Source organism: Dendrobium catenatum, unplaced genomic scaffold (assembly GCF_001605985.2).
Source record: "Dendrobium catenatum unplaced genomic scaffold, ASM160598v2 fragScaff_scaffold_621, whole genome shotgun sequence".
NCBI lineage: Eukaryota > Viridiplantae > Streptophyta > Magnoliopsida > Asparagales > Orchidaceae > Dendrobium > Dendrobium catenatum.
In genome coordinates, this window is record NW_021319083.1 from 4721619 (window position 1) to 4744097 (window position 22479).

Here is a 22479-nt window from a genome sequence, read left to right on the forward strand (position 1 = left end):
ATTAGTTGAAAAATTTGAAGTTTTTGTCCAAGTTTTTAAATTAAATTTGTACTATTTTTTCGGGCAGATTAGGGGATTCAAGCACGAGATCGCAGAGAGGAGTTACTTCCGTGAGTTCCTTCTACAACGAGTCGCAACACGATCTCAAATTTGTACTTTGACAATCACTTACAACAGCAGCAACATCAAGCATTTATCCCATTATATGGGGTTTGGCTACATTAATTCTTTTTCTCCATTGTGTCATGTTAAAAGTTAAATTCTCATTTAAATCTAATAAAGAAATATCATTTTAAATGTTTTCTAACTATGTTTTTTTTAGATCTATCTCTATTATCTACCTTTCTTAACATAAGTTGAATATAATACGTCTACTTTCCTAATCGAATCATCGAAATGCTGTTATTTTGTGTGACCAAATCATCTAAGAGGACTCTCTCTAATCTTATCTTCCACCGGAGCTGCTCCAACCGTTTTATGTATACTTTGACAATCACTTCTTCAATAAAAAAGTCAAACTACTATTGAAATTTGGAATTTTTGCATTTGATCATAATTTTAGCATACGTCATATTATTGTGAGTTTGTACAAAAGGTTAGGGATTTGAATTTATTATTATTTTCATTATTATTACGATTTTCCTATGATTCCAACAAGTGAGATTATTACCAGCGGAGTCTGGACACAAAGAACCGTTCAATTTTATGAATGTGAATAATAAAAGCACAACTACTATTCACTACAACGCTTTCACAATAGAATATTTGATATAATTAAATTAATATCATCTTAATAAATAATATAAAAAAATATATTTCCACATAATATTTATTTATTGTTTATTTAGTTGAATGAAGGGAAGAAAGCATGCCTAGTCAAATAAAGCTAAAAAAACAATTAATTAATAAAACCCCCCATCTTCTAGAAAAGGACATAAATTATTTTTAATTACAAAATTGGACAATGCATGCTATAAATAGCAACCTTATTAGCCCAAATCACAATACAACCAATCAAAAACCTTTCATCTTCTATCCTCTAATGGCTTCCATCTCCTTCACCCTTCCAATATTTCTTACAATCTTCTTCTTCTTGACCTTAAAAACCATCCCAACTATAGAGACAGATGCAAATGAGACTCGGCTGCTTTTCTACTATCATGAAAGGACCAAATCCCCCAATGCGACCGCCATTAAAGTGGTGTCGAGCCCAGTCGATCCGACCGTCCCGATTTTCGCCGTCGGCAACATCTTTGTCTTTGATGATCCTCTCACTGAGGGCCTTGACCCTGCCTCTCATGTTCTCGGCCGGGTGCAAGGCGAGCTTGTATTCGCTTCGCTCGATGGCTATGACGGATTATACAACTTCAACATAGTCTTCACTGATCTCGACCCATGGACTGGTAATAGCCCAAGACAAATTTTTTATTTCATAGCTAAAAATAATCAATATGAGCTATATAGTTTTAATATCGATTTTGAAATTATTGTAATATTATTTTTATATCTAATTTTAATTTTTATTCAAAAGATTAAAATTGATAATAAAATTTTAACTCATATTTCTATTTTTTATTATAATAATTTTGTTTTTATTGACAGGCAGCACGTTGACAGTAATTGGGAGAAATCCAACGCAGCAGACTGTAAAAGAGTTACCGGTGGTGGGAGGGACGGGACGCTTCCGACGTACTCGAGGATATATTATATTGACGCGCTTAACCTCACTCGCTAGACCCGACGGTATTATCACCTTTGAGGTGAATTTGACGCTATGGAACAATTAGCTCACTGTTAAAATAAACAGGTCTGATATAGGTTTCGTTTGAAACGACTTTTTTATCACTTATTTAAAGTAGTTTTTTAGTATACAAATTTTTTAAATTAAAATTTTTATACTAAAAAATAGCTTTAGAAAATGATAATAAACTTATTCCAAACAAAACCTTAATATCTACTCATAGCTTTACACGGAATGTAAGGGAAAAACAAAAGTTATGGCTATAAAAATGTGAAGAAAACAATTGCTTATTTTCTATGGTCAATATTGTTTTGTAGGCTACATAATTGAATTATTATAAGATCTTATCACACTTTTATTATGATATATTTTACAGTTTTAAGTTTAGTCAAAAGATATTTCTCATCATTTAATCCAAGTCCTAATTAGTGTTCATTTTGGATACGACTCATCTAAGTGGACAAAATGTTTATCGGTCACAATTTTGGCTTTGTTAGTTGGAATCTTATCTTCTTTCATGACAAAAATATCATGATAGATGATACGTCATCAAAAATCATCTTGATCAGACATGAAAACTTTTAATATTAAATTTATGATCATTCAATCCCCAATCTTAACAACTTTATAGTCAAAATGAACATCTCAGCAAGACGAACCTAACGACACCAAAATCGATCCAATCTGAGCCCAAATGGGCTCAAATCAAAGGCCTAAAAATTACTTAAAATAGTAAAAAAATCGTACCAAACGAAGCCTAAGATGCGAACATGCTGATAATTCATCATATATGAGCTTGATTTCTAATATCACAATATGAAAAATACACAAATCTTTCAAAAGTAGGAAATATTGGCCATCTTACCTTTGACCAGAAAGGGCTTGCTTGGAAGAATGAACACACAAGACAAAGGAAAAATAAGCACCTTCAAAGCTTCTAGAGAGACTCAAATGCATTAGAATTGGGAACTCCTAATTCATTTTCTATTAGGAGGGTTTGAAAGTCATAATATATGAGATTAGTCAAGTATTTGTTTGAAAAAAATTTCAATTATATTAATAATTTTTATTCATTATGAGTCTCCGTATTTATATAAATATCTATAAATTTATTATTTTAACTATAAATTATTAAAAGTATTATAAATTTTTGTTACAAATATTTTCAAGATTAAATATTTAATCTTCAAAATAACTATAATATACTTATTTTTGGAATAAAAAAAAATTAATGAAATATATAATTTTGGCATGTGACACTAATTTTTTTCCTTGAAATTATTCCATGCACAATTCTTGACTTACCATCTAAGTACCTGATGCAGGACTAAAATAGGGATGGCTTCAAAATATAGAGGAGAGATTTTAAGATAGTTCGTGTGTTAATTTTAATTAAACAACATGAGCAGGGGCGGAACCAGTCATAATTTTCAGGAGGGACAAACGTATAAGTAACTGTTCGCATATATATCGGGGGTCCAAAAGAGGGCAGTGCCCCCGGAACAAATTTTGATTTACTATTTCTATTTGTATTTGGTTTATCATTCCCTAACAATAACACGTCTACACAATGTATTTAATTATATTGGGGGCAATTGCCTAAAAACCATAGTATTTTAATATTTTTAGAGTGGCCAATTGCCTAAAACTTTTTATGATAAAAATTAAAAATCACCTAAATAAGAGTATAATTTTTTTTTTTTTTTGAGAGAGGGAATTTGCCTCGCCTAGCCCCAAAGGGGTTCTGCCCCTGAACATGAGCACAATTGAATTTTAATTTAAGGAGCAAAAATGAATTTCTAGCCAGCCCCTTCATGAAAAAGATTAGACTTAGACTTTGTTTGAGTCGATTTTCTTAATATTTTCTAAAGTAGTTTTCTAGTTATTAAAATATTTGTAGTAGAAAATCGCTTTAAAAAATAATCAGAAATTGTTCCAAATGAAGCTTTTGACTTGGTTTGGGACGTTGTTCTTTCTGCTTTCACAAGCAGCTTTTTAGTATAATTTTTTTTTAATAATTTTTTGTACTAAAAAATTACTTTCTAAAGCATTAAAAAAACTATAACAATTGAATAACTTAAGCTTTTTTATTTTTACTTAAAAAACCTCTCGGTCATAATTTTAAAAATATTTTTCAAAAAAAAACTTTAAAGAAAAAAAATTGAAATAACAGTAAAAAAAATGTTTTTCAAATACATATTTATTTATTAAATCATTAAAAAATAATCTAAAAATTGCTCCTCTCATATTTGCTTTATCAGGAAAGCAAACTTTTTTTTTTTTTGAAAAAAAAAGGGCAGAGCCCAAAGATTTCGTTTTATAATGCATAATTACATAGGGACATAAACAAAATACAACTCTCCCAATTATAAAACCAAAAAAAAAAAAAAAAAAAACCAGATTAATCAGCCATATTTGGGGATCAAAATGGTAAGACTATTTTAACTTTTTTAAAGAATTTGAGGGACCAAAATAATCATTTGATATATAATGGGACCATTTTAATCATTTATAAAAGTCAATGAATCATTATTTTTATTTTCTCCAGATAAAAAATAAGCACTTTTATGAATAATTGCACATTGGATCCACTAATATTTGTTTATGAATAAGTGCATCAGCTGTCTTTAAGGAAAAAATATTTTGTGCGGACGCCCAAAGATCAACCAAAATGTGTCACATCACTTTTTTACTATACCGCGGCTCGATACTGCTCAGTACCGCTCAGTATCGCTAACGTGGCTACATCTAATTCGTCTTCGAACATAAAGCTGTGTCCGACGTCCGCACGAATAATCTCTCATCTTTAAGTCCCCAATCATATCCAACCAAGAAAAAATAAAATAGAAAAAAGAAAGGGAGAACTTTTTATGCCAGATAAAGAAGAACCAAGGGACCATCTCCATGTCTTTGTATAAAACTTGCTAAGAGTTTTTTTGAAACAGACTTTAGCCTTTATTTGAGACAACTCTTTTATTGTTTTCTAAAATAATTTTTATACAAAAAAAAAAGTTTGAACCGAAAACTTTTGTAGTATAAATTTATTTTTAAAAACAGTAATAAAGTTATGCAAACGAAACCTTAGAAGAGTTCATTGAAAGCAGAGAATTGTAGGTATTAGAATAGAGATGCAAATTATAATTCCTTTCCTTCAAAACATCAGGGTAAGCAGATGGAATGCACTAAGTAGCAAATACAAAAACAGGAGTTTTGAAAAGATTAGCTGGTATGTGAAAGATATTGGGAAAATCATTAGCAATAGAGCTTCCCCTTAACCAAGTGTCCCAAGAAAATGACTAACTGCTGTCTTTTGAAAGGCTAAAAGATAAGAACGGTTGCGGACTAGAATATACGCGGCGATAGAGTCAGAAAGTTCACGTCTCAGCGTTATACGGATATCTAGCAAAAAAATAGATAATAAAAGGACACTATGATTTTTACGTGGAAAACCTTGGAAAGGGAAAAAACCACGGGGCCAAATGGACTCAAATCAAAGGCTTAAAAATAGTAGAAAAGTCATACCAAACGAAGCCTAAGATACGAACATGCTGATAATTCATCATATATAAGCTTGATTTCTAATATCACAACATGAAAAATACACAAATCTTTCAAAAGTAGGAAATATTGGCCATCTTACCTTTGACCACAAAGGGCTTGCTTGGAAGAAATAAGCACCTTCAAACCTTCTAGAGAGACTCAAATACATTAGAATTGGGAACTCCTAATTTATTTTCTATTAGGAGTGTTTAAAAGTCATAATATATGAGATTAGTCAAGTATTTGTTAGAAAAAAAATGCAATTATATTCATAATTTTTATTTTCATACCAACATTATGAGTCTCCATATTTATATAAATATCTATAATTTTATTATTTTAACTATAAATTAGTAAAATATTTTAAAATTTTGTTACAAATATTTTCAAGATTAAATATTCAACATTCAAAATAACTATTATATATTTATTTTTGGAATAAAAAACAATTAATGAAATATATAATTTTGGCACATGACACAAATTTTTTCCCCTTGAAATTATTCCATCCACAATTCTCGACTTCACCATCTAAGTACCTGATGCAGGACTAAAAATAAGGAAGGCTTCAAAATATAGAGGGGAAGTTTTAAGATGGTTCGTGTGTTAATTTTATTTAAACAAAATGACCATAATTGAATTTTAATTTAAGAAGCACCTTTTTTAAAGCAATTTTTTGAGTTCTTAAAATTTTTGTACTGAAAAATTGCTTTAGAAAGTAATCAGAAAGCTGCCCCAAATCAAGCCTTTGATTTGGTTTGGGATGGCGTTCTTACTGCTTTCAGAAGCACCTTTCTAGTATAAATTTTTTTTATACTAAAAAATTGCTTTCAAAAACATTAAAAAAGCTGTCCAAAATGAAGCCTTGGTTTTTAATAACTTAAACTTTTTTATTTTACTTTAAAAAATGTTTCACGCCACAATTTTAAAAATAATTTTCGAAAATAAATTTTAAAGACAAAAAATTGAAATAACAATAAAAAATATTTTTCAAATACATTCTTTTTATTAATTATTTTTCTTATCATGAAAACAATCTAAAAACTATTCCAAACAAAACTTTTCACATTTGCTTTATCAGGAAAGCAAATATATATATATTTTTTTTGGAAAATTAAATGCAGAGCCCAAAGTTTCCGTTCTATAATGCATAATTATATAGGGACATAAACAAAATACAACTCTCTCAATTACAAAACCCCAAAAAATTGCACCAGGAGCTGCAAACCAAAAAATTGGCTATCCAACTACAAAAGCACCAAGATTAATCAGCCATATATAAGGATTTGGGGATCAAAATGGTTTGATCATAAGATTATTTTGATTTTTTTTTATGGACTTGAGGGATCAAAATAGTCATTTGATATAGCTGAGGATCATTTTGATCCTTTATAAAGAGTTAAGGAATCATTTTGTTCGTTTTCTCTAGATAAAAAATAAGCACTTTTATCCATATCACCATCCCGCAAAAGATCATCAATAGCATAAAAAAACTTAGAGATGTTGGGGCGCGGAAGAAAAGAGGAAAGAAATAGAAGAATCCCACAAAAAATATTAAAAGGAAGATCAAATTGGAAAAATAAGAAGGAAATGCCTTCATCCTCTGGAAAACGGAGAGGGCATACATTGGATCCACCAATATTTGTCTATAAGTGCATCAATTGTCTTTAAGGAAAAATTATTTTGTGCGGACGCACATAGACCAATAAAAATGCACCACATCACTATTTTACTATATTGCGGCTCGATATTGTTCGGTACCGTGGCTCGGTATCGCTAACATGGTTGCACCTGATTCGCCTCCGAACATAAAACTGCGTCCGACGTCCGTACAGAATAATCTATCGGCTTTAAGCCCCCAATCATAGCCAATCAAGAAAAAATAAAATAGAAAAAAACAAAGGGAGAACTTTTTATGCCAGATAAACAAGAACCAATGGACCATCTCCATGTCTTTGTATAAAGCTTGCTAAAAGTTTTTTTGAAACAAACTTTAGGCTTTAATTGAGACAGCTCTTTTATTGCTTTCTAAAGTAGTTTATATATATAAATTAAACTAAAAATTTTGTGTACAAAAAAGTTGTTTTTAAAACAATAATAAAATTATTCCAAAAGAAACCTTAGAAGATCGGAGTTCATCCAAAGCAGAGAATTGTAGGTATTAGAATAGAGATGCAAATTATAAATCCTTTCCTTCAAAACATCAGACTAAGCAGATGGAATGCACAAATTAGCAAAAACAAAAACAGGAGTTTTAGCTGGTATATGAAAGATATTGGCAAAATCATTAGCAATAGAGCTTCAATTGAACCAAGGGTCCCAAGAAAATAACCAACTGGTGTCTTTTGAAAGGATTATAGATAAGAACCCTTTGATTTTATGTGCAAGCTTGGCTAAAAATTTCCAGAGGGAAGTATACTTGTGTCTCCACAAGTGAGATAATAAAGAATTGGTCATCAGAAACCTCCAGATTAAAGAGCAATAAAAGCGTTGGCAAGATCAAAAAGTTCAGGCATCCCAATGCCCCCATTTTGAATAGGTTTACAAGTATTCTCTTATGAGACCAGGAAAAGTTGGTGCCCATTGGTTTCACCATGAAAAAGGAATTTGACACATATCTTATTTAAAAACTTAAGGCAAGATTTAGGTATAATGGCACCGTAGATCCGATATGTGATGATATTCTATATAGGAAATCTAATGTATTGTAGTCGCTTAGTAGATGACAGAATTTTAGATTTCCAACCATCTAAAAGTTGAATAATTTTGTTGAGTATTCATGAAAATGCATTTCCTTTTTCCGTTTTCTTTGTGACCCGACTTTTTGGTTGCGTGCGAGGGGATCTTGGGTTGCCGGTGGCTTAATTGGTTTTTTGATAGGGAAGCACAATGTGGGGGGGAGAGAGACTATTTAAGGCCACTCAATGGAATTCAATTGGATTGCATCAATCGAATTTTGCTTTCTCCCTCTTGTGAGATAACATTGAAGTTACGATTGCTTAATAATTTCTTAAGCAATGTTAGATTTTGTTTTTATTGTTAATTCACACAATCATAATTGTGTTGTTATTTTAGGAAGCTATAATTGTTTTCTTTATAATTAGTAGATTATTGAATGAAATTTGCATCAGTTTCAATTTGAATTTCTATTTAATGTTTTAGTTCGTAACTGTTGGATTCAAATTTGTTCATGGACGACACCAAACTCTACTAACTGGTTTAGTAAGTTTGAACAAAAGAACGAATGAGAGAATCAATAAGAATGTAGGGTACGGGAGAAGATAAAAGTCCTTGTGAATAAAAAAAAAATGAAGTTCAAAAAATACCTCAAAACCTCTTATTTATAAGGTTAAAAAACTACATAAAATGTTATATCAAGAGAAAACTAAAAGAAATAGTGCATGATCTAATAGGTACAAACTGACATAGGCATGTCGACTAAGGTGGAGGTCGCACACACGGACTTTGGCCTTTGACATGGCACTATGCTGCTAACTTGGCTTGAGGAAGTCTTTGGTGAGTACCTTGGGTGAGTCCTAGATGCGAGCACTTCAAGCAAATCCTAAGAAGCAAGTGTCTAAGATGAGTCTCCTGGGTGAACATGACTATAAGTTGGGGACAAATATAGGCTTCTTTTAGCTCAGAATATGAGATATACAATAGGTGAATGACCTTAGATGAGAACAATTGCTGAGAGGAGTGAATCCTTCTAGCTGTGTTCCCCTTAAGGAGAATCCCTTTCATGGTATAATCTTTACAAAATTTTCAAAAAAAAAAAAAAGTAAATGAAAATTAAAAAAAAAAAAAAAAAAAAGTAAATGAAAATTACAGCCATACTTTTTATTATTGCCTCAAAAGGAGTGTCTTCATCCAAGATTCTCATAATAAAATTGACTTGACCATTGTATTACCTTTGGCTATAAATAGCAGCAAAGGATGTTGATAAAGCCGTGCTTCTCCCTTTATTTTTCCTTAACTAAGTTCTTTTAACTTGCTTGAATTTGAGGAAGGCCCTTCTTTGCAAGTGTAAGGTAGTGGAGGCTGAAAGGAAGAAGTCCAACCAAGCTGTTGAGAAGAAGAAGATGAAGACAGTGATTGAGTCAAGAAAAACAACAAATGACGAGCCAAATAAGATGGTGGAGATTAATTTGAGTGAGGCACAAAATAGTAAATTAAGATGATGATGATTGAGCTGAGCTAGATGAACGTGGTTCTTTCTTCGAGCTCTAAAGATCAATAGTGTAGCATCACGTCACCGAATCTTCAACATTTGTATAAGCAGACAAAAGGCGTTCATATGCTATCTAAGGAAGTTCGTGCATCTTTCAAATGATCACTACTTGCCAATGAGAGTTTAGTATTGCACAACAACCTACCTAAAATAAGCAATGGACAACCCATAATGTAGCGCCACACAACTGATTAGTGTCAAACACTTTAAAATACCCTCCTACATGCATTGCAATTTGTAGAATGTTTTATTCAGGCATGACATCCAGTATTGCAAGATGCATTATACTGTAGTAGCACATCATATTAACATGCAAATACAATGCACGCACATGTATTACAACATGCAAAACATACTGTGCAAGCATGTCCTCCAACATACAAAGCAAACTGTGTCATAGTGTCACGTCGCATTGACCTGCAAATATATTATACATTACACATGCATTAAACCACCAAAAAATGAGTTATGCAAACATGCAAATAACACATGAATGCCTCCTACAAGTATATCATGATAGTCTTACTGACGCATCATATCAATCATGCAAACATAACATATTAATCATACAAACGCATTATGATATGTATGATATATATCATGCACATCATATCAAATACACCGATCATTTTGCAAACATGAATAATTGTATGGGTCCCGACGGCGTGATTTACGTACACACTTGACATATGTGGATAGTGTGCGGGTCATAAAATGAGCTTAAGATTGAGTCTGATCCTTTTGATTGAAGATGTAAGAATTTTGTTTTTAATCTCACATTGGAAAAAAATTATAATAAAAATATCTAGTGATTAACATTCACTTAATTGATTTAAAATAGAGAGAAGGCATGCACTTGCTGATAAAAGTCCAGAAAATTTTGAAAAAATACTACCCTTCCGATTCAAGCAATAAGACCTTCAGTTAATCACTTTCACACTACATGCAGATTATCAAATTCAAAATAGATGAACAAAAACTGCAAGAAGGATGCTTGGATATATATTCCGTTGTATCAATTTTTTCTTGAAGCAAAATAAAAATGCTACGTATCATCCATTTATGGTGCAATAATTTGATCATCACATATCATCCATGTGTTTTTCTTCCACTTTTGGTTTTCTTTTTACTATACAAGTATTGACATAGCAACCTACAATAGTTATTTTAACTCTAACTGTAGAGTTCCTTCAAGTGTGATGGAGATGCCAAATAAGAAAGTCGTCGTAGAAATATGATGTTTTGTGGTAAGAACATAATATATCAGTACAACAAGATTTTTTTATTTATTTTGCGAATGAAGTCATCATCATGCAAGGAATTGATCATCATGATACATATATAAATAACATTACGCACATCATCCATTTATGAAAAGAATCATTCATTCTCAATTTACAAAAAAAAATGCATATGTTGTAATTTGTTATGATGTTATTATCAATATAGAAAAGTTATTATCATCAAATTTACATCGCTATTAACCAAATATGAAAAGTAACAATAATATGCACCATCTTAATGTTCTTTGTGCTATTAGTGCAATAGAGTTAACAAATCAAAATTCTAACAATCATATCATCTAAATAAACTTTGAACTATAGATTGTCTTTTTTTCAATTAAATGAAGATTAGACATAATCTTTCTTAATATTTTGTTTATGGCTACAAATGCAAACCATTGTCATTGATAGTTCAAATTTAGGCTAGTGAAAATGGTGAGTGGTGACATTACAATTTAATGGCAAAATGGTCCGCTTCATGCGAGCAATTTAGTGCTATAAGTAGCTCATGATTCGATTGCTTATAAAGGTTGCAAGGGCTTTGAGTTGTTTAGACCTCAATTTTATCCATGACGAACTACGTATAAATAGAATGACTTCATCCTAGATTCATTGGTTCAACAAATTTGCTCATAACAAGGTAAAATTATTATGTGCGAATACGAACATTGTTCAGAGATGAATTAGAATGAGCCACATCACTTTTTTATAGTGTATCGCAGTTGTGTACTGCTACGTCACCCGATACACAGTGGTACACAGACGCAGTACACAACAAAAAAATGACGTGGGGTGTTCTAATTCGCTTCCGGACGATTTGATGTCAACACATAATACTTTCTCCATAACAAGGGCTTACCATAGATGACATCAATCAACCCATAAAAAAGAAGCAACGATGGCAGTGATGTTGGGCACATTGTGGAAGGTCATAACTATGGAATGTTTGGATGGAGGAGAAAGAAAAGAGATAAAATGATGGAATCAATTTATTTTTTTCTATCAATTTTATTTACAAAAAATCTAAGATTAGCGTGATTTCAAACTTTTTGGAATTATCTCAGTGAAAAACTCTTTTCAATCAACTCATATAAATTAAAATTTCTCTCAATTCTTCAAATAATTTTTTAAAAGTATATAATTATACTTTAGATCTATTTTTTTTTTAATATTTGGATGATTTTAGCATTATTAGATTCATCTTGTCATAGCATTATTGAATCAGTGTTTGAATTTTAATCTAAGTTCATTGATTTTTTATTAAAAATAAAGAAAAAAATCATATTAGTAAAATTTTTATTTTATGAGTAATATCAAACCATTGGAAATAAATTTAAAAAAATACAATTTAAGCATTTTTTAAATAATAATTTATGATAATGACCACTCTATTAAGAGAATAAATAATTAAATATTGCTCAAAATAATTTAATTTTTTTATTAAATTTATCATTATTATTTTGACCTAAATTTAATTAGATTTTAAAATGAAATGTTGGTCTCTTCAATTTAAAATTTGGCCGTAAAATTCAGTTTCATAGCGGTGATCCGCAGCAGTTCCTCTGTTCTATTGCTCGCCGAATCCATCAGCAAACCCTAAACACAAGCCAAGCACGCTGCCGCCATGCCTTCCACGACGTTCTAAATTTCGCCCAAAACCCATTGCCCTTCTCCCCCAATAAAAGATGAAATTGGCCGGTTTGAAGACAGCAGAAAACGCTCACGACGAGTCCATATGGGCGTCGGCATGGGTTCCTGCGACGGATAACCGACCGGCGCTACTTCTCACTGGTTCCCTCGACGAGACAGTGCGTCTATGGCGCACTGACGAGCTATCTCCGGCGGCGCCTCCGTTAGGCGGCCATGCCCTCGGTGTCGTCTCAGTCGCCGCCCATCCCAGCGGCGTGGTCGCCGCCTCCGCATCTCTTGATAGTTTCATCCGAGTGTTCGATGTTGAGAGCAACAGTTCTATCGCAACCCTAGAGGCGCCGCCCTCTGAGGTCTGGAACATGCAGTTCGAACCAAAGGTGAGGCCTTTGTTCTGTTGCATTATTAGGGCTTCATGGTTCCTTGATAGTCGCTTGATTTTTCTTTCTTCTATGCGTTGTGCTGGTTTGATGTTAACAGTTCTTAAAATGTTTATTTTGTATGCCTGGATTACCCTTTTGGCTAGAGTTTTTTAGGGTGCAAACCATTTACTGCCCCTACTTTCACTATTTTACCGTACAAATAAATATTGATTTTGAACGAAGCAATCACCCTTTGTGTACTCAGCAACACAGAACAAGATCAAAAGATTTAAACTCAACTCACTAGGTATCCTATTACACTCCAAAGTTAAGGCCACCTAAAACAATTCTATATCACCTAGGCAAAAGACATCTACAAAACAACTCAATAATGATAACTGGTTTCAAATATTATTTTTATCAGTACAATTAGAAAAAAAAATTAAGTTATAAGCATGAAACTAAACAAATGCCAAACACAGTTGTCTGAAATACAAAAACTATTGAAGGCAACATTAGTTCCCGATCCTGCAGAGAGCCTTTATCTTCAAAAATTTCTTTGAATTATCCTATATTTATCGTATGTGAAGCCAATTCCATCATTAAGTAGCTACTTTGGGATAAATGTGGTAAGACTCAAAAGATGAAAGAATTAGAAGATGATATGTTCAATATTGTAATATAAATATCTAGCAGTTGTCTGAATTTTCCACTTTAAAATTCAAATAAATAGATATTATTCTTTTGGGATCATTGCCCGTTGAGAGTCAACTATATCATAATAGTAAATTTTCACTAATTGATATTCATCTAGGGAGGTCTGCTACGATCCATAGAAACAAAAGATCACCCTAATAGCAATATTGTCAAGGGAAGGCATCTCACTAATGCTCTATGAGGGACCCAGTAATTTTGTTCTACATCCAATTATTTGCATATTATGAGATGTAGCAATTAATAGTCTCTAACTAGTTTCTTCATGGGATTGACTCCATCTTATAAATACATAATATAGGTGATCTAAAAACCTCAGTAATGTTGTGTTTTTTGCACTTAGGCATATGGATATCAATGGATAATCAAGTGCTCTCATAAGTTGGTTTTGAAACACTTGGCTCATGGTGTTATGTAGTGGAGCTATAATGATGGATAATTTTGCTTTTATGTTTCATAATCTAAGAATTTTGGAAAGTCTGGGAAGGTGTGGTTGAGAGGTTTAGTAAAGAGGCTATGGGAAAAAGGACTTAGGCAAACTCTATGATGGTCTAAGAAATGGTTTATGTTTGGGTTTAGAATTTTTTATGGGCGGAGCTTGTATTAGTAGCCAATATTACTTAAAACAAATTTGGTGAACCAAGTGGATGTAATTACTCATACAGACGTAGGGAATAGGGCTGCATATGACAAATGAGCGATGGAGATGATATATTGAGATATGGGTTAGATTTAGGTTTCTCCAAGTTTTAATGGTTTAACTTGATCTATCGAGTCCAATGCTTGATTTTATAATACCAATCAAGGTCTTATAGTTTTGAAGTGTTGTAATAATATAAAGTGAATTTGGCATTCTTTAATCTTTGTGATGGTACTTATGGCAAGTGGGAGGGTCATCATCGCAACAACTTCGAGCTTAACACAATGATTCATTTGATAAATTTTGTGAGACTATTTTTTGGGTTGTACTTTCTAATAGAGAAGCTATTAAAACATCTAAAGATATTTCATGATTGCGAGACACAATTCACCAATATTTAGTTTTTTTTTTCCTGTCTTTGGGCAACATGAAAATTAGAAGATTAATTGATTCTTATAATGTAATTTATAATAAATGATACCAGGATATTCTTATTTTATCATGAGCAACAATACTACTTATAAAGAGGTTGTGTATCAAGCATTTTCATGTAGAAAGAGGGAGATTAATTCTTGCAAACTAATGATTCTTAAACGTTATGGATTAGGTGAGCGGTTTTAATTCTCAAAAGAAGCAAAGTTAGGAGTCGAACTATATCTATAATACTCTAACTTCCTGGCAAACTAAACAGAAACATCACAACTATTAGTAGAGCTAGGACCTTTAGGGATAGGTTTGCTTTCCTAGAAGTAAACCTATGATTACTACTAGCTTCAACAATAGCAATTCTCCTTCTCTTAAGTGGCATTCTGTCCCATTAAATGGGACTGGGAAAAAAAAACATAAGTCTATAAATATTTAAGAAAACATAGGTGAATTTATAACAATACTATAAGTTAGGAAAATGAGTGATGAAGAGACTTGACCTTAAATCACCAGACATACTTTTGAGTTTAAGGCTACGTGAGACAAATTTTATATCACCAAGGCAAGAAATTTATTAAGATAGCTTAACAATCATAATAGATCTGGAATGTATTCTCTCATTAATGGAATAATACTATTAACAATTTGTCATCATGGAAACCAATACAAGTCATTAATTGAAAAGAAATGCAACAAGCTACAATTGCGAAACTAAAGATGTTCCTAACACAACTGGCTCAAATTAAAAAAAAAGAACTATTGAATGAAAAATAGTACTCTGCCCCAAAGAAAACATATTACTGTTGAAATTGCTCTTACGATGATGATATGCCAAGCAACTTGGTTGATTTGATATGCATTAACAACATGGGAGAGCTTACAAGGAAACTTAACATGCAATTTGTACTTATGAAGACATAAATGACAATGCATGGAGTATGTATGATTAATGAAGTAGCTTGATTATCAGGACTATATATAATAATTGCTTTAACTACTGCATTGATCTTATGCAATAAAATTACTTGAAATAATAATTATTAAGCAATGATAATTATGCAATAGAGTTCATAATAAGCAACATTCTATTTATGCTAGTCAATGAAAATAAATGTAAAGGTAACAACAAGCATTCTCTTCATAATTACATGTAAATAAATGTTTCAAGAGACTAAAATCAATAATATTTGTATAATGCATGTTGGCTCCAGTAGTACTCTAAATTGAATGAAAGGTTGTTGCCAACTTGACTTGGTATGTTAACCACCCTTTAGAGGATTTTAACTATCCATATCAGGTTTGTAGATTAAAATAGCCAACAAAATATCAATCTAAAAGTTATTGTTGATGATCTTTTTCATCAAACACACCAGCATAATCCATTTCCATGTTAGATCATGAGCAAGTTGACTAACTGAGATATTATATGAATAGTTTAAGCATGATTTGACTTTGCAATATTAAATTAATATTCAAATTAGGACCGAGTGTACAATCACATGGTCCATTACAATACTGAATTTATGCAGCAATAATCAAGGTAAACATATTAAACATCACAATTTCTAACATATACAATTATTGATATGCACAAGATAGTAAGTACATGCAAATAAAGCATGATCAATGATTTAGTAACAATCATTAAACATATAAAAATTGTCAAGGGAAACATAGAGAACAAGGATATATTTATACCCTATAAAGAAAAATTATTTGCATTGAGTCATAGTACTCAAATCAAGTGCCTTCATGAAATCCATAAAAATACCACCAATAATTTTTTTTTACAAAATACCACCAATAAGAATCTCAAATTAGAAGATTTTAGGTTTTAAAATTAATTAAACATATGATAATTAATAATATATCTAGATCCTTATCTAACCTAACTATAAATAATTAAGTGATTAATTGATCTATTTATTATGCATTGGTACACAGATGGGGAAAATTCTATAAGATGGTGGTGAGACCTGCAATGCTATATGGTGCTGAATGTTGGCCATTAAAATAATACTAAGTTAAGTGTTGCAGAGATGAGGATGCTCAGGTGGATGAGCGGCTTTACCCTTAGAGATAAGATACGAAATGAGCATATACGTGAAAACGTTGGAGTAGCTCCAGTGGAAGGTATGATTAGAGAGATTCGTCTTAGATGGTTTGGTCACATAAAACGGCGGCCTTCCGATGACCCGGTTAGGAAAGTAGAGATATTATATTTGACTTATGTTAAGAAAGGTATAGGTAGACCTAAAAAGACTAGAAAATATTAGAAATGATCTTTCTTTATTAGATTTAAATGAGAATTTGACTTTTAATATGACACAATGGAGAAAAAGGATTCATGTAGCCGACCCCACGTAGTGGGACAAAGGCTTGATGTTGTTGTTGTTGTGGTACAAGAGACGAGGAAGAGGAATTTCTGGCAATTAGTGGCCATCTAATTTTCCATAAGCATATGGACCAATTTTATGTGACACCTACAACAAATGAAAAGATGGGAGGATGAACAAAGTGATGAATAAGGCTAGAACACTTCAATGGCGTCGATGGTGAAGATTGTATGATGAAGGGCAATGTTGTTTCAAAAGAGAATGAAAAATTTTAGGAAGGAGCTCATTCCTTCAAGTCTTAAAGAGGAGGAGCTTCACCACATACAATTTTAAGGAGCCAATCACCAGTGGAGTTGGTGATTTTCTTTGGGTAAATTGTCAAATATAATGACAGTTGGTGCTACATGGGTAGTCACCGAATCAACTTCCCTTGTTTGGGCAATCCCACATGCCAATCACTCTTCTCCGGTGTCAATAATCTCTCAATCCAACCACATGGACCCTAGGGTTAATTGCTCCATGAAGGGTCATTTACTTAATAAGGAAAAAAATTGAAAGTCAAAATTTGAGTGTTATATTAGAAAATGGTGATTAGTCATAAATTTATTAATACTCTAACTATGATAAGTGACGGTCCTTTTTTGTCAACAAAACCTTCCTATCTAGAACAATTCTTTACAATATGAAGGAAAAAAAATTCATTGGAAATGTGATTGCCATGAGAGTATTGCCTTAATTTCAGGTTATCTACATGCATCTGAATCTTGGTTCGACAGGGTTGAAAACTAAAAAATCTTGTAAGTTTTTAGTATTTGACCAAGTAGGACATGGAATTAGCAGTCGAAATTTGATAATTAGCAAATTTAGCTCGCCTTAATCTTAAAATTTTAATTATATATATTAAATTTTGGCGTAGCAGCCCAAAAATTGACTAGTGCTACAATCAAAATATTCGATTTCAAGTTGAGAACTTTTACTTAAACCCCTAATTCAGTTTCACATGGGACTCAAGCAATCTCATCTAAAATATGATAGTTTCATTGTAATCATATAACTTAATTCTAAAAAAGTAAAAAATATTAAGAAATGGTAGACCATAGAAAGAAACCATGGCTTTGCCAAAAATCTTGTTGTTTATTGAGCTCCCTAGTCTTGGTTGGCTCTTTCAATCTTGACTTAATATCAACTCTAATCTCATGGAATTGTTTTGGATGGGAAAATTTTAGATAGAAAATGGGACTATAACATTTTGTAGGTGAAGCATTCATAAATATATGGACTAGTCACTTTTTGCACTTTAATACTCAAACATCGACTTATTATTTTTCATCAGATATAAATAGAGAAATTGAAATGGTAACATAATTAATACTTCTCTCCCCTCCGAACTTTAACTTGTAATATGTCACAACAAATTGCTTGCACTCATAAGCAAATCGAACCATCCCCGCATATGCAAATTGCTTTCACTAATTAAGTGACTTGCCCCTTGCTAAGCCCCCTAAGGTCCATATGGCTAAACTACAAGAGAAAAACGCCTTGAAGAGGGTATTAGCATTGGAGTTGCACCATTTGGCCGGTTATCATAACAATCGGCCATGTGGTACCGATTGCCTTGATTTCCTCGTGTGGAAATCATCAGGTTCAAAGGTGATTTCCTCAACTTTTTATGGTGAGGAACTCTTCTCTAACATAAGGATGAAGGAGCTCCGTCCTAAAGGAGGAGACAAAAACACCAAGGGGTATTCAGCTTTGCTTCCAATGATTGTGAAAGAAGGGTATAATGATAATTAAAACATGAACAATTACAAATAAGAGAAAGATAACGAGGGAGGGAGAGGAGGGGGTGGGGGTGGTCATATGCTGTCTGAAAAAACCCCTAACCTTTTTCAAGTCCTCACAATAACATGAAGGTGGAGGCATAAATCATAGAAAGAGCCGTGCAATTTCTTCTCATGATTAGTTGGGCTGGGCTGCCCGGGTAAAATGATTTTTTTTTTAATTAACAGTTGTTAAGATAAGCATCTTCTGATGGAAGTTTGATGATGGAGATTCCGCATACTCAAGTAGAGAACCTATAATTATAATACTATAATTGACATCCGAAATGTTGAAGCTTATGGCATTCAATTATGTTAAATGTTTATCTTCTAATGTTGAATTTGGCGATGCTTGGTCGGAAGTATCTTGATAGCTTGTTTTTTTTAGCATTTTGTTTATCAACCTTTTGTTTTTTTAATATTTTTTCGTCTCTTTACTTTATTCTGTATTACCTTACATATTCAGTAATGTTTCGTCACCATCAATTAACTTCTGTAATAAATGTTTATTGTTTTGATAAAGCTGAACTCTGGATTGTTATCCTGAGCATTGGTAGAAACTTAAGATGATCCTCCTGCTAGTTTCTCTTCTTTTCTGGGATCCTTCTATGCTGTTTATTGCTTTATGTCTCTCTCTATTGCTTTCTCTCATCAAAACATAATTCAGATTATATCGTTAGGTGGCATTTTTATGTTTCGTGCACCATGTTATTCATTGGTCAATTCATTTCCCTTTCCTATAGGATTCTTGAAATTGTTACTTTATTTTTGCAAGTAAACTAAATGAGAGAGGAGCTAGTTTTACTTTGTTTGAAAATGCCTGATAAGCAAAGTTAAAATAATCGATTATTAACTGCTAATAGCCAATAATACTTTATTTTTTATTGCCTGTTGTCTGAGGTGGGAGTTCTAGGCTTCTTATTCATGGCTAGTGTTCTACTGTTTCCATGGCTTCAAGCACCTCTTTCTATTAAAACTTGTCTTCCTTGCCATCATGCCTAAATCATTTTCACTGTGATCACAATTTTGTCCTGCTTTAGTTCACTGTCTAACCTATTGTTGCTATATATATTAGGGGTGATAATAATGATCCGAAATTGAAAACATCTCAAAAATCACTTGAACTTTTATTTGGATCGATCTGTTCAATTCAGTTCTAGAAAAGCTTCTAGCTTCACGCCATACTAAGTTTTTTTTTTCTAAAGTTGATTTCAAGTTTGTCTCGGCTAATTCGAAATTATTGTAAGTGAACTCTAATTTGTCTTTTCCCTTTCATATTTCACTTTTCCTAACTTTGTCCTGACTCTTCGGGGAACTCTTAATCCATTGCACCTATGAATCTTAATCCATTGCACCTATGAACGTTAATCCATCGCACCTATAAAATCCTTTTGTTATCTCGTTCATTTTATCTTCATTATCTCATCTACTCTTAGTTCCTTTTCCTTGTCTCGTACTTTTTTTATTCTGAGTTTCTAAACCCTTATTTAGCAGGGGACATCAGATACAGACCCTTCTTTCCTTTTCTTTGTATCCGACTTCTTTGATTCTCTGAGTTTGCATACCCCTCTTTATTAGGGTAGATCAGATACAGATCCTTCTTTAGCTTCATGCTTTTCTGCTCTTTGTTCGACGTCGTCTAAACATCGACGACCAACACCCTCTCAAACTATAGATGCTCTCTTGACATTAGCGCCCAATACTTATTGCATATGCATCGATGCCTGACTTTCAACAGCATTGTCGTCTCCTCTCTTCATGCTTGATACACGACACCGACACCGAACTCTTGAAATTCTAATATTAATTATTTTAAATACAAATTCTAATTAAATGACTTATTATTTTTATATTATACTTCTTCAATTTTTATAAACTATTTTTAAAATATTAAAATTATAATATTGTTTCCAACTCGTGTTTGTGTCTTATATTTTATTATTTTCAATCATTGTCGTGTCGTATCTGTGTCGCCGTGTGTCTGTGCATCATAGATGATATTGCAAGGAAAATATATCATTTGAAGATCGTAAGAAACCACATTTGAGCATTTGCTTCTTTGATAGGAACATTTTCCGTAAACGTGCATTTATCCATCTCATTTGCACGTTTTCAAATATCGCCCTTTGTAAACATTTTTCCAAGTTCGTATACTATATATAAACATGATGTCCAAGTTCGTATACTATATAAGGTATGGTTGGTTCTCTTTAAACTCCATTCAGAAGAACTGGTCCTTCTCTTAACTCGCTAGAAAATACTGACTTTAAATATGGTACTTATCCAATTGAGGTTATTAGTTTTTCTCACACCAATACTTTCAAGTTGAAGTTGTATGTGTTCTCTCATTTAAGCAGCCATTAGTACATACAAAATACGCCAGTTTACACTATTTGCCTCAACTTTCTGCTTTGATAAGTGAAAACAATACATCTTATTACACAGTTTTAGTTATATCCATATGAGGAAAATAAGAAATAACAAGGTTTTCCTCAGGGCACCATTTTAGCAGTGGCAGGAGGTAGCAGTGCTTCAGTCAAGCTATGGGACACATCCTCATGGCAGCTCGTTGATTCTCTAGCTATTCCCCGGCAAGAGAGTTCTCGTCCTACAGACCGTACCGGCGGAGGCAAGTTTGTTCTCTCAGTTGCTTGGAGCCCAGATGGGAAACGGCTAGCTTGCGGATCCATGGATGGCACAATTTCTGTCTTCGATGTTCACCGCGGAAAATTCCTCCACCATCTCGATGGCCATTTCATGCCTGTTCGATCGCTCGTGTACTCCCCTTTGGATTCTCGTGTACTTTTCTCGGCCTGCGACGACACCCATGTTCATATGTATGACGCCGAGGGCAAGAATTTGGTTGCCAGCATGTCTGGGCATGCAAGCTGGGTGCTGAGCGTGGATGCCAGCCCAGATGGTGCAGCCATTGCTACTGGTTCCAGCGATCGAACTGTCCGGCTCTGGGATCTAACCATGAGGGCTTCTGTCCAAACAATGACTAGCCACTCAGATCAAGTATGGAGCGTGGCTTTTCGTCCACCTGGCGGAACCGGCGTTCGAGCAGGTCGGCTCGCCAGCGTTTCAGATGATAAGAGCATTTCACTGTATGATTACTCTTGATAACAATCATTTGTTTTTTTGCAGCCATTAGGCATTCTAACATTTTACTTTTTGTTGTATGTGTTGATTATTTTTCTTTCTTTTTTCTTGGGGGAAACTGGCACTGAGGCAGGACTAATTCCCTGCTATTTTATGTAATGTTTTCATGGATGGATTACTGGTTTGCCTGTTAGCCAATGTAGTTCATTGTTGTGCATTATATACTATTAAGCTATTTACAGAGTGTATTTTCATTGTTTATTACATAGTTACTAAAAGGCTTCATCTGTCAGGTGATCTTTTTATTGGATTTTGCTGTTAAATATAAGGAGTGTATATATATAAAAATTAGACATTTAATGCAAGAAATCATAACTATAATTGGGGAGAAGGGGAGGGGTTACAATGAGACATCATCAAATTTGACATCAAAACATAATGAGCACATAATTTTTGAGTCATTTGGCTCTTGAGTGCTCTTTCCAATTCCTTTTATTGAGTTCCCACTCAATAGGGATGCTCTCAAGTTAAGTTTCTCTCAACAACATTTTTTTTCTCTTGAGAATATCTTGCCTAACATCTTAGTCTTCTTAGCTTATCCAACATTATTGAGGTTTTCGTTTGGGACAGCTTTCTT

General features: G+C 32.9%; 2 protein-coding genes across 3 annotated transcripts; both read left to right on the top strand.

The window, feature by feature from the left end:
• Positions 1-1020: 1020 nt before the first annotated feature.
• On the top strand, positions 1021-3321 carry LOC110102774 (dirigent protein 1). 2 transcript variants are annotated; one of them, XM_028695045.1, is made up of 3 exons: positions 1021-1403; positions 1603-1807; positions 3067-3321. In XM_028695045.1, exons 1-2 carry the CDS (start codon positions 1043-1045, stop codon positions 1785-1787), a joined length of 546 nt encoding a protein of 181 aa, XP_028550878.1. In that variant the 5' UTR covers positions 1021-1042; the 3' UTR covers positions 1788-1807; positions 3067-3321. The 2 variants fall into 2 exon arrangements, with proteins under 2 accessions (XP_028550878.1, XP_020686910.1); XM_020831251.2 differs by lacking the exon at positions 3067-3321 and having other exon boundaries at positions 1603-2087.
• Positions 3322-12313: 8992 nt separating this feature from the next.
• On the top strand, positions 12314-22106 carry LOC110102776 (WD repeat-containing protein VIP3). The gene is made up of 2 exons (XM_020831253.2): positions 12314-12822; positions 21237-22106. The coding sequence occupies exons 1-2, from the start codon at positions 12481-12483 to the stop codon at positions 21861-21863; spliced, it is 969 nt and encodes a 322-aa protein (XP_020686912.1). The 5' UTR covers positions 12314-12480; the 3' UTR covers positions 21864-22106.
• Positions 22107-22479: the final 373 nt, after the last annotated feature.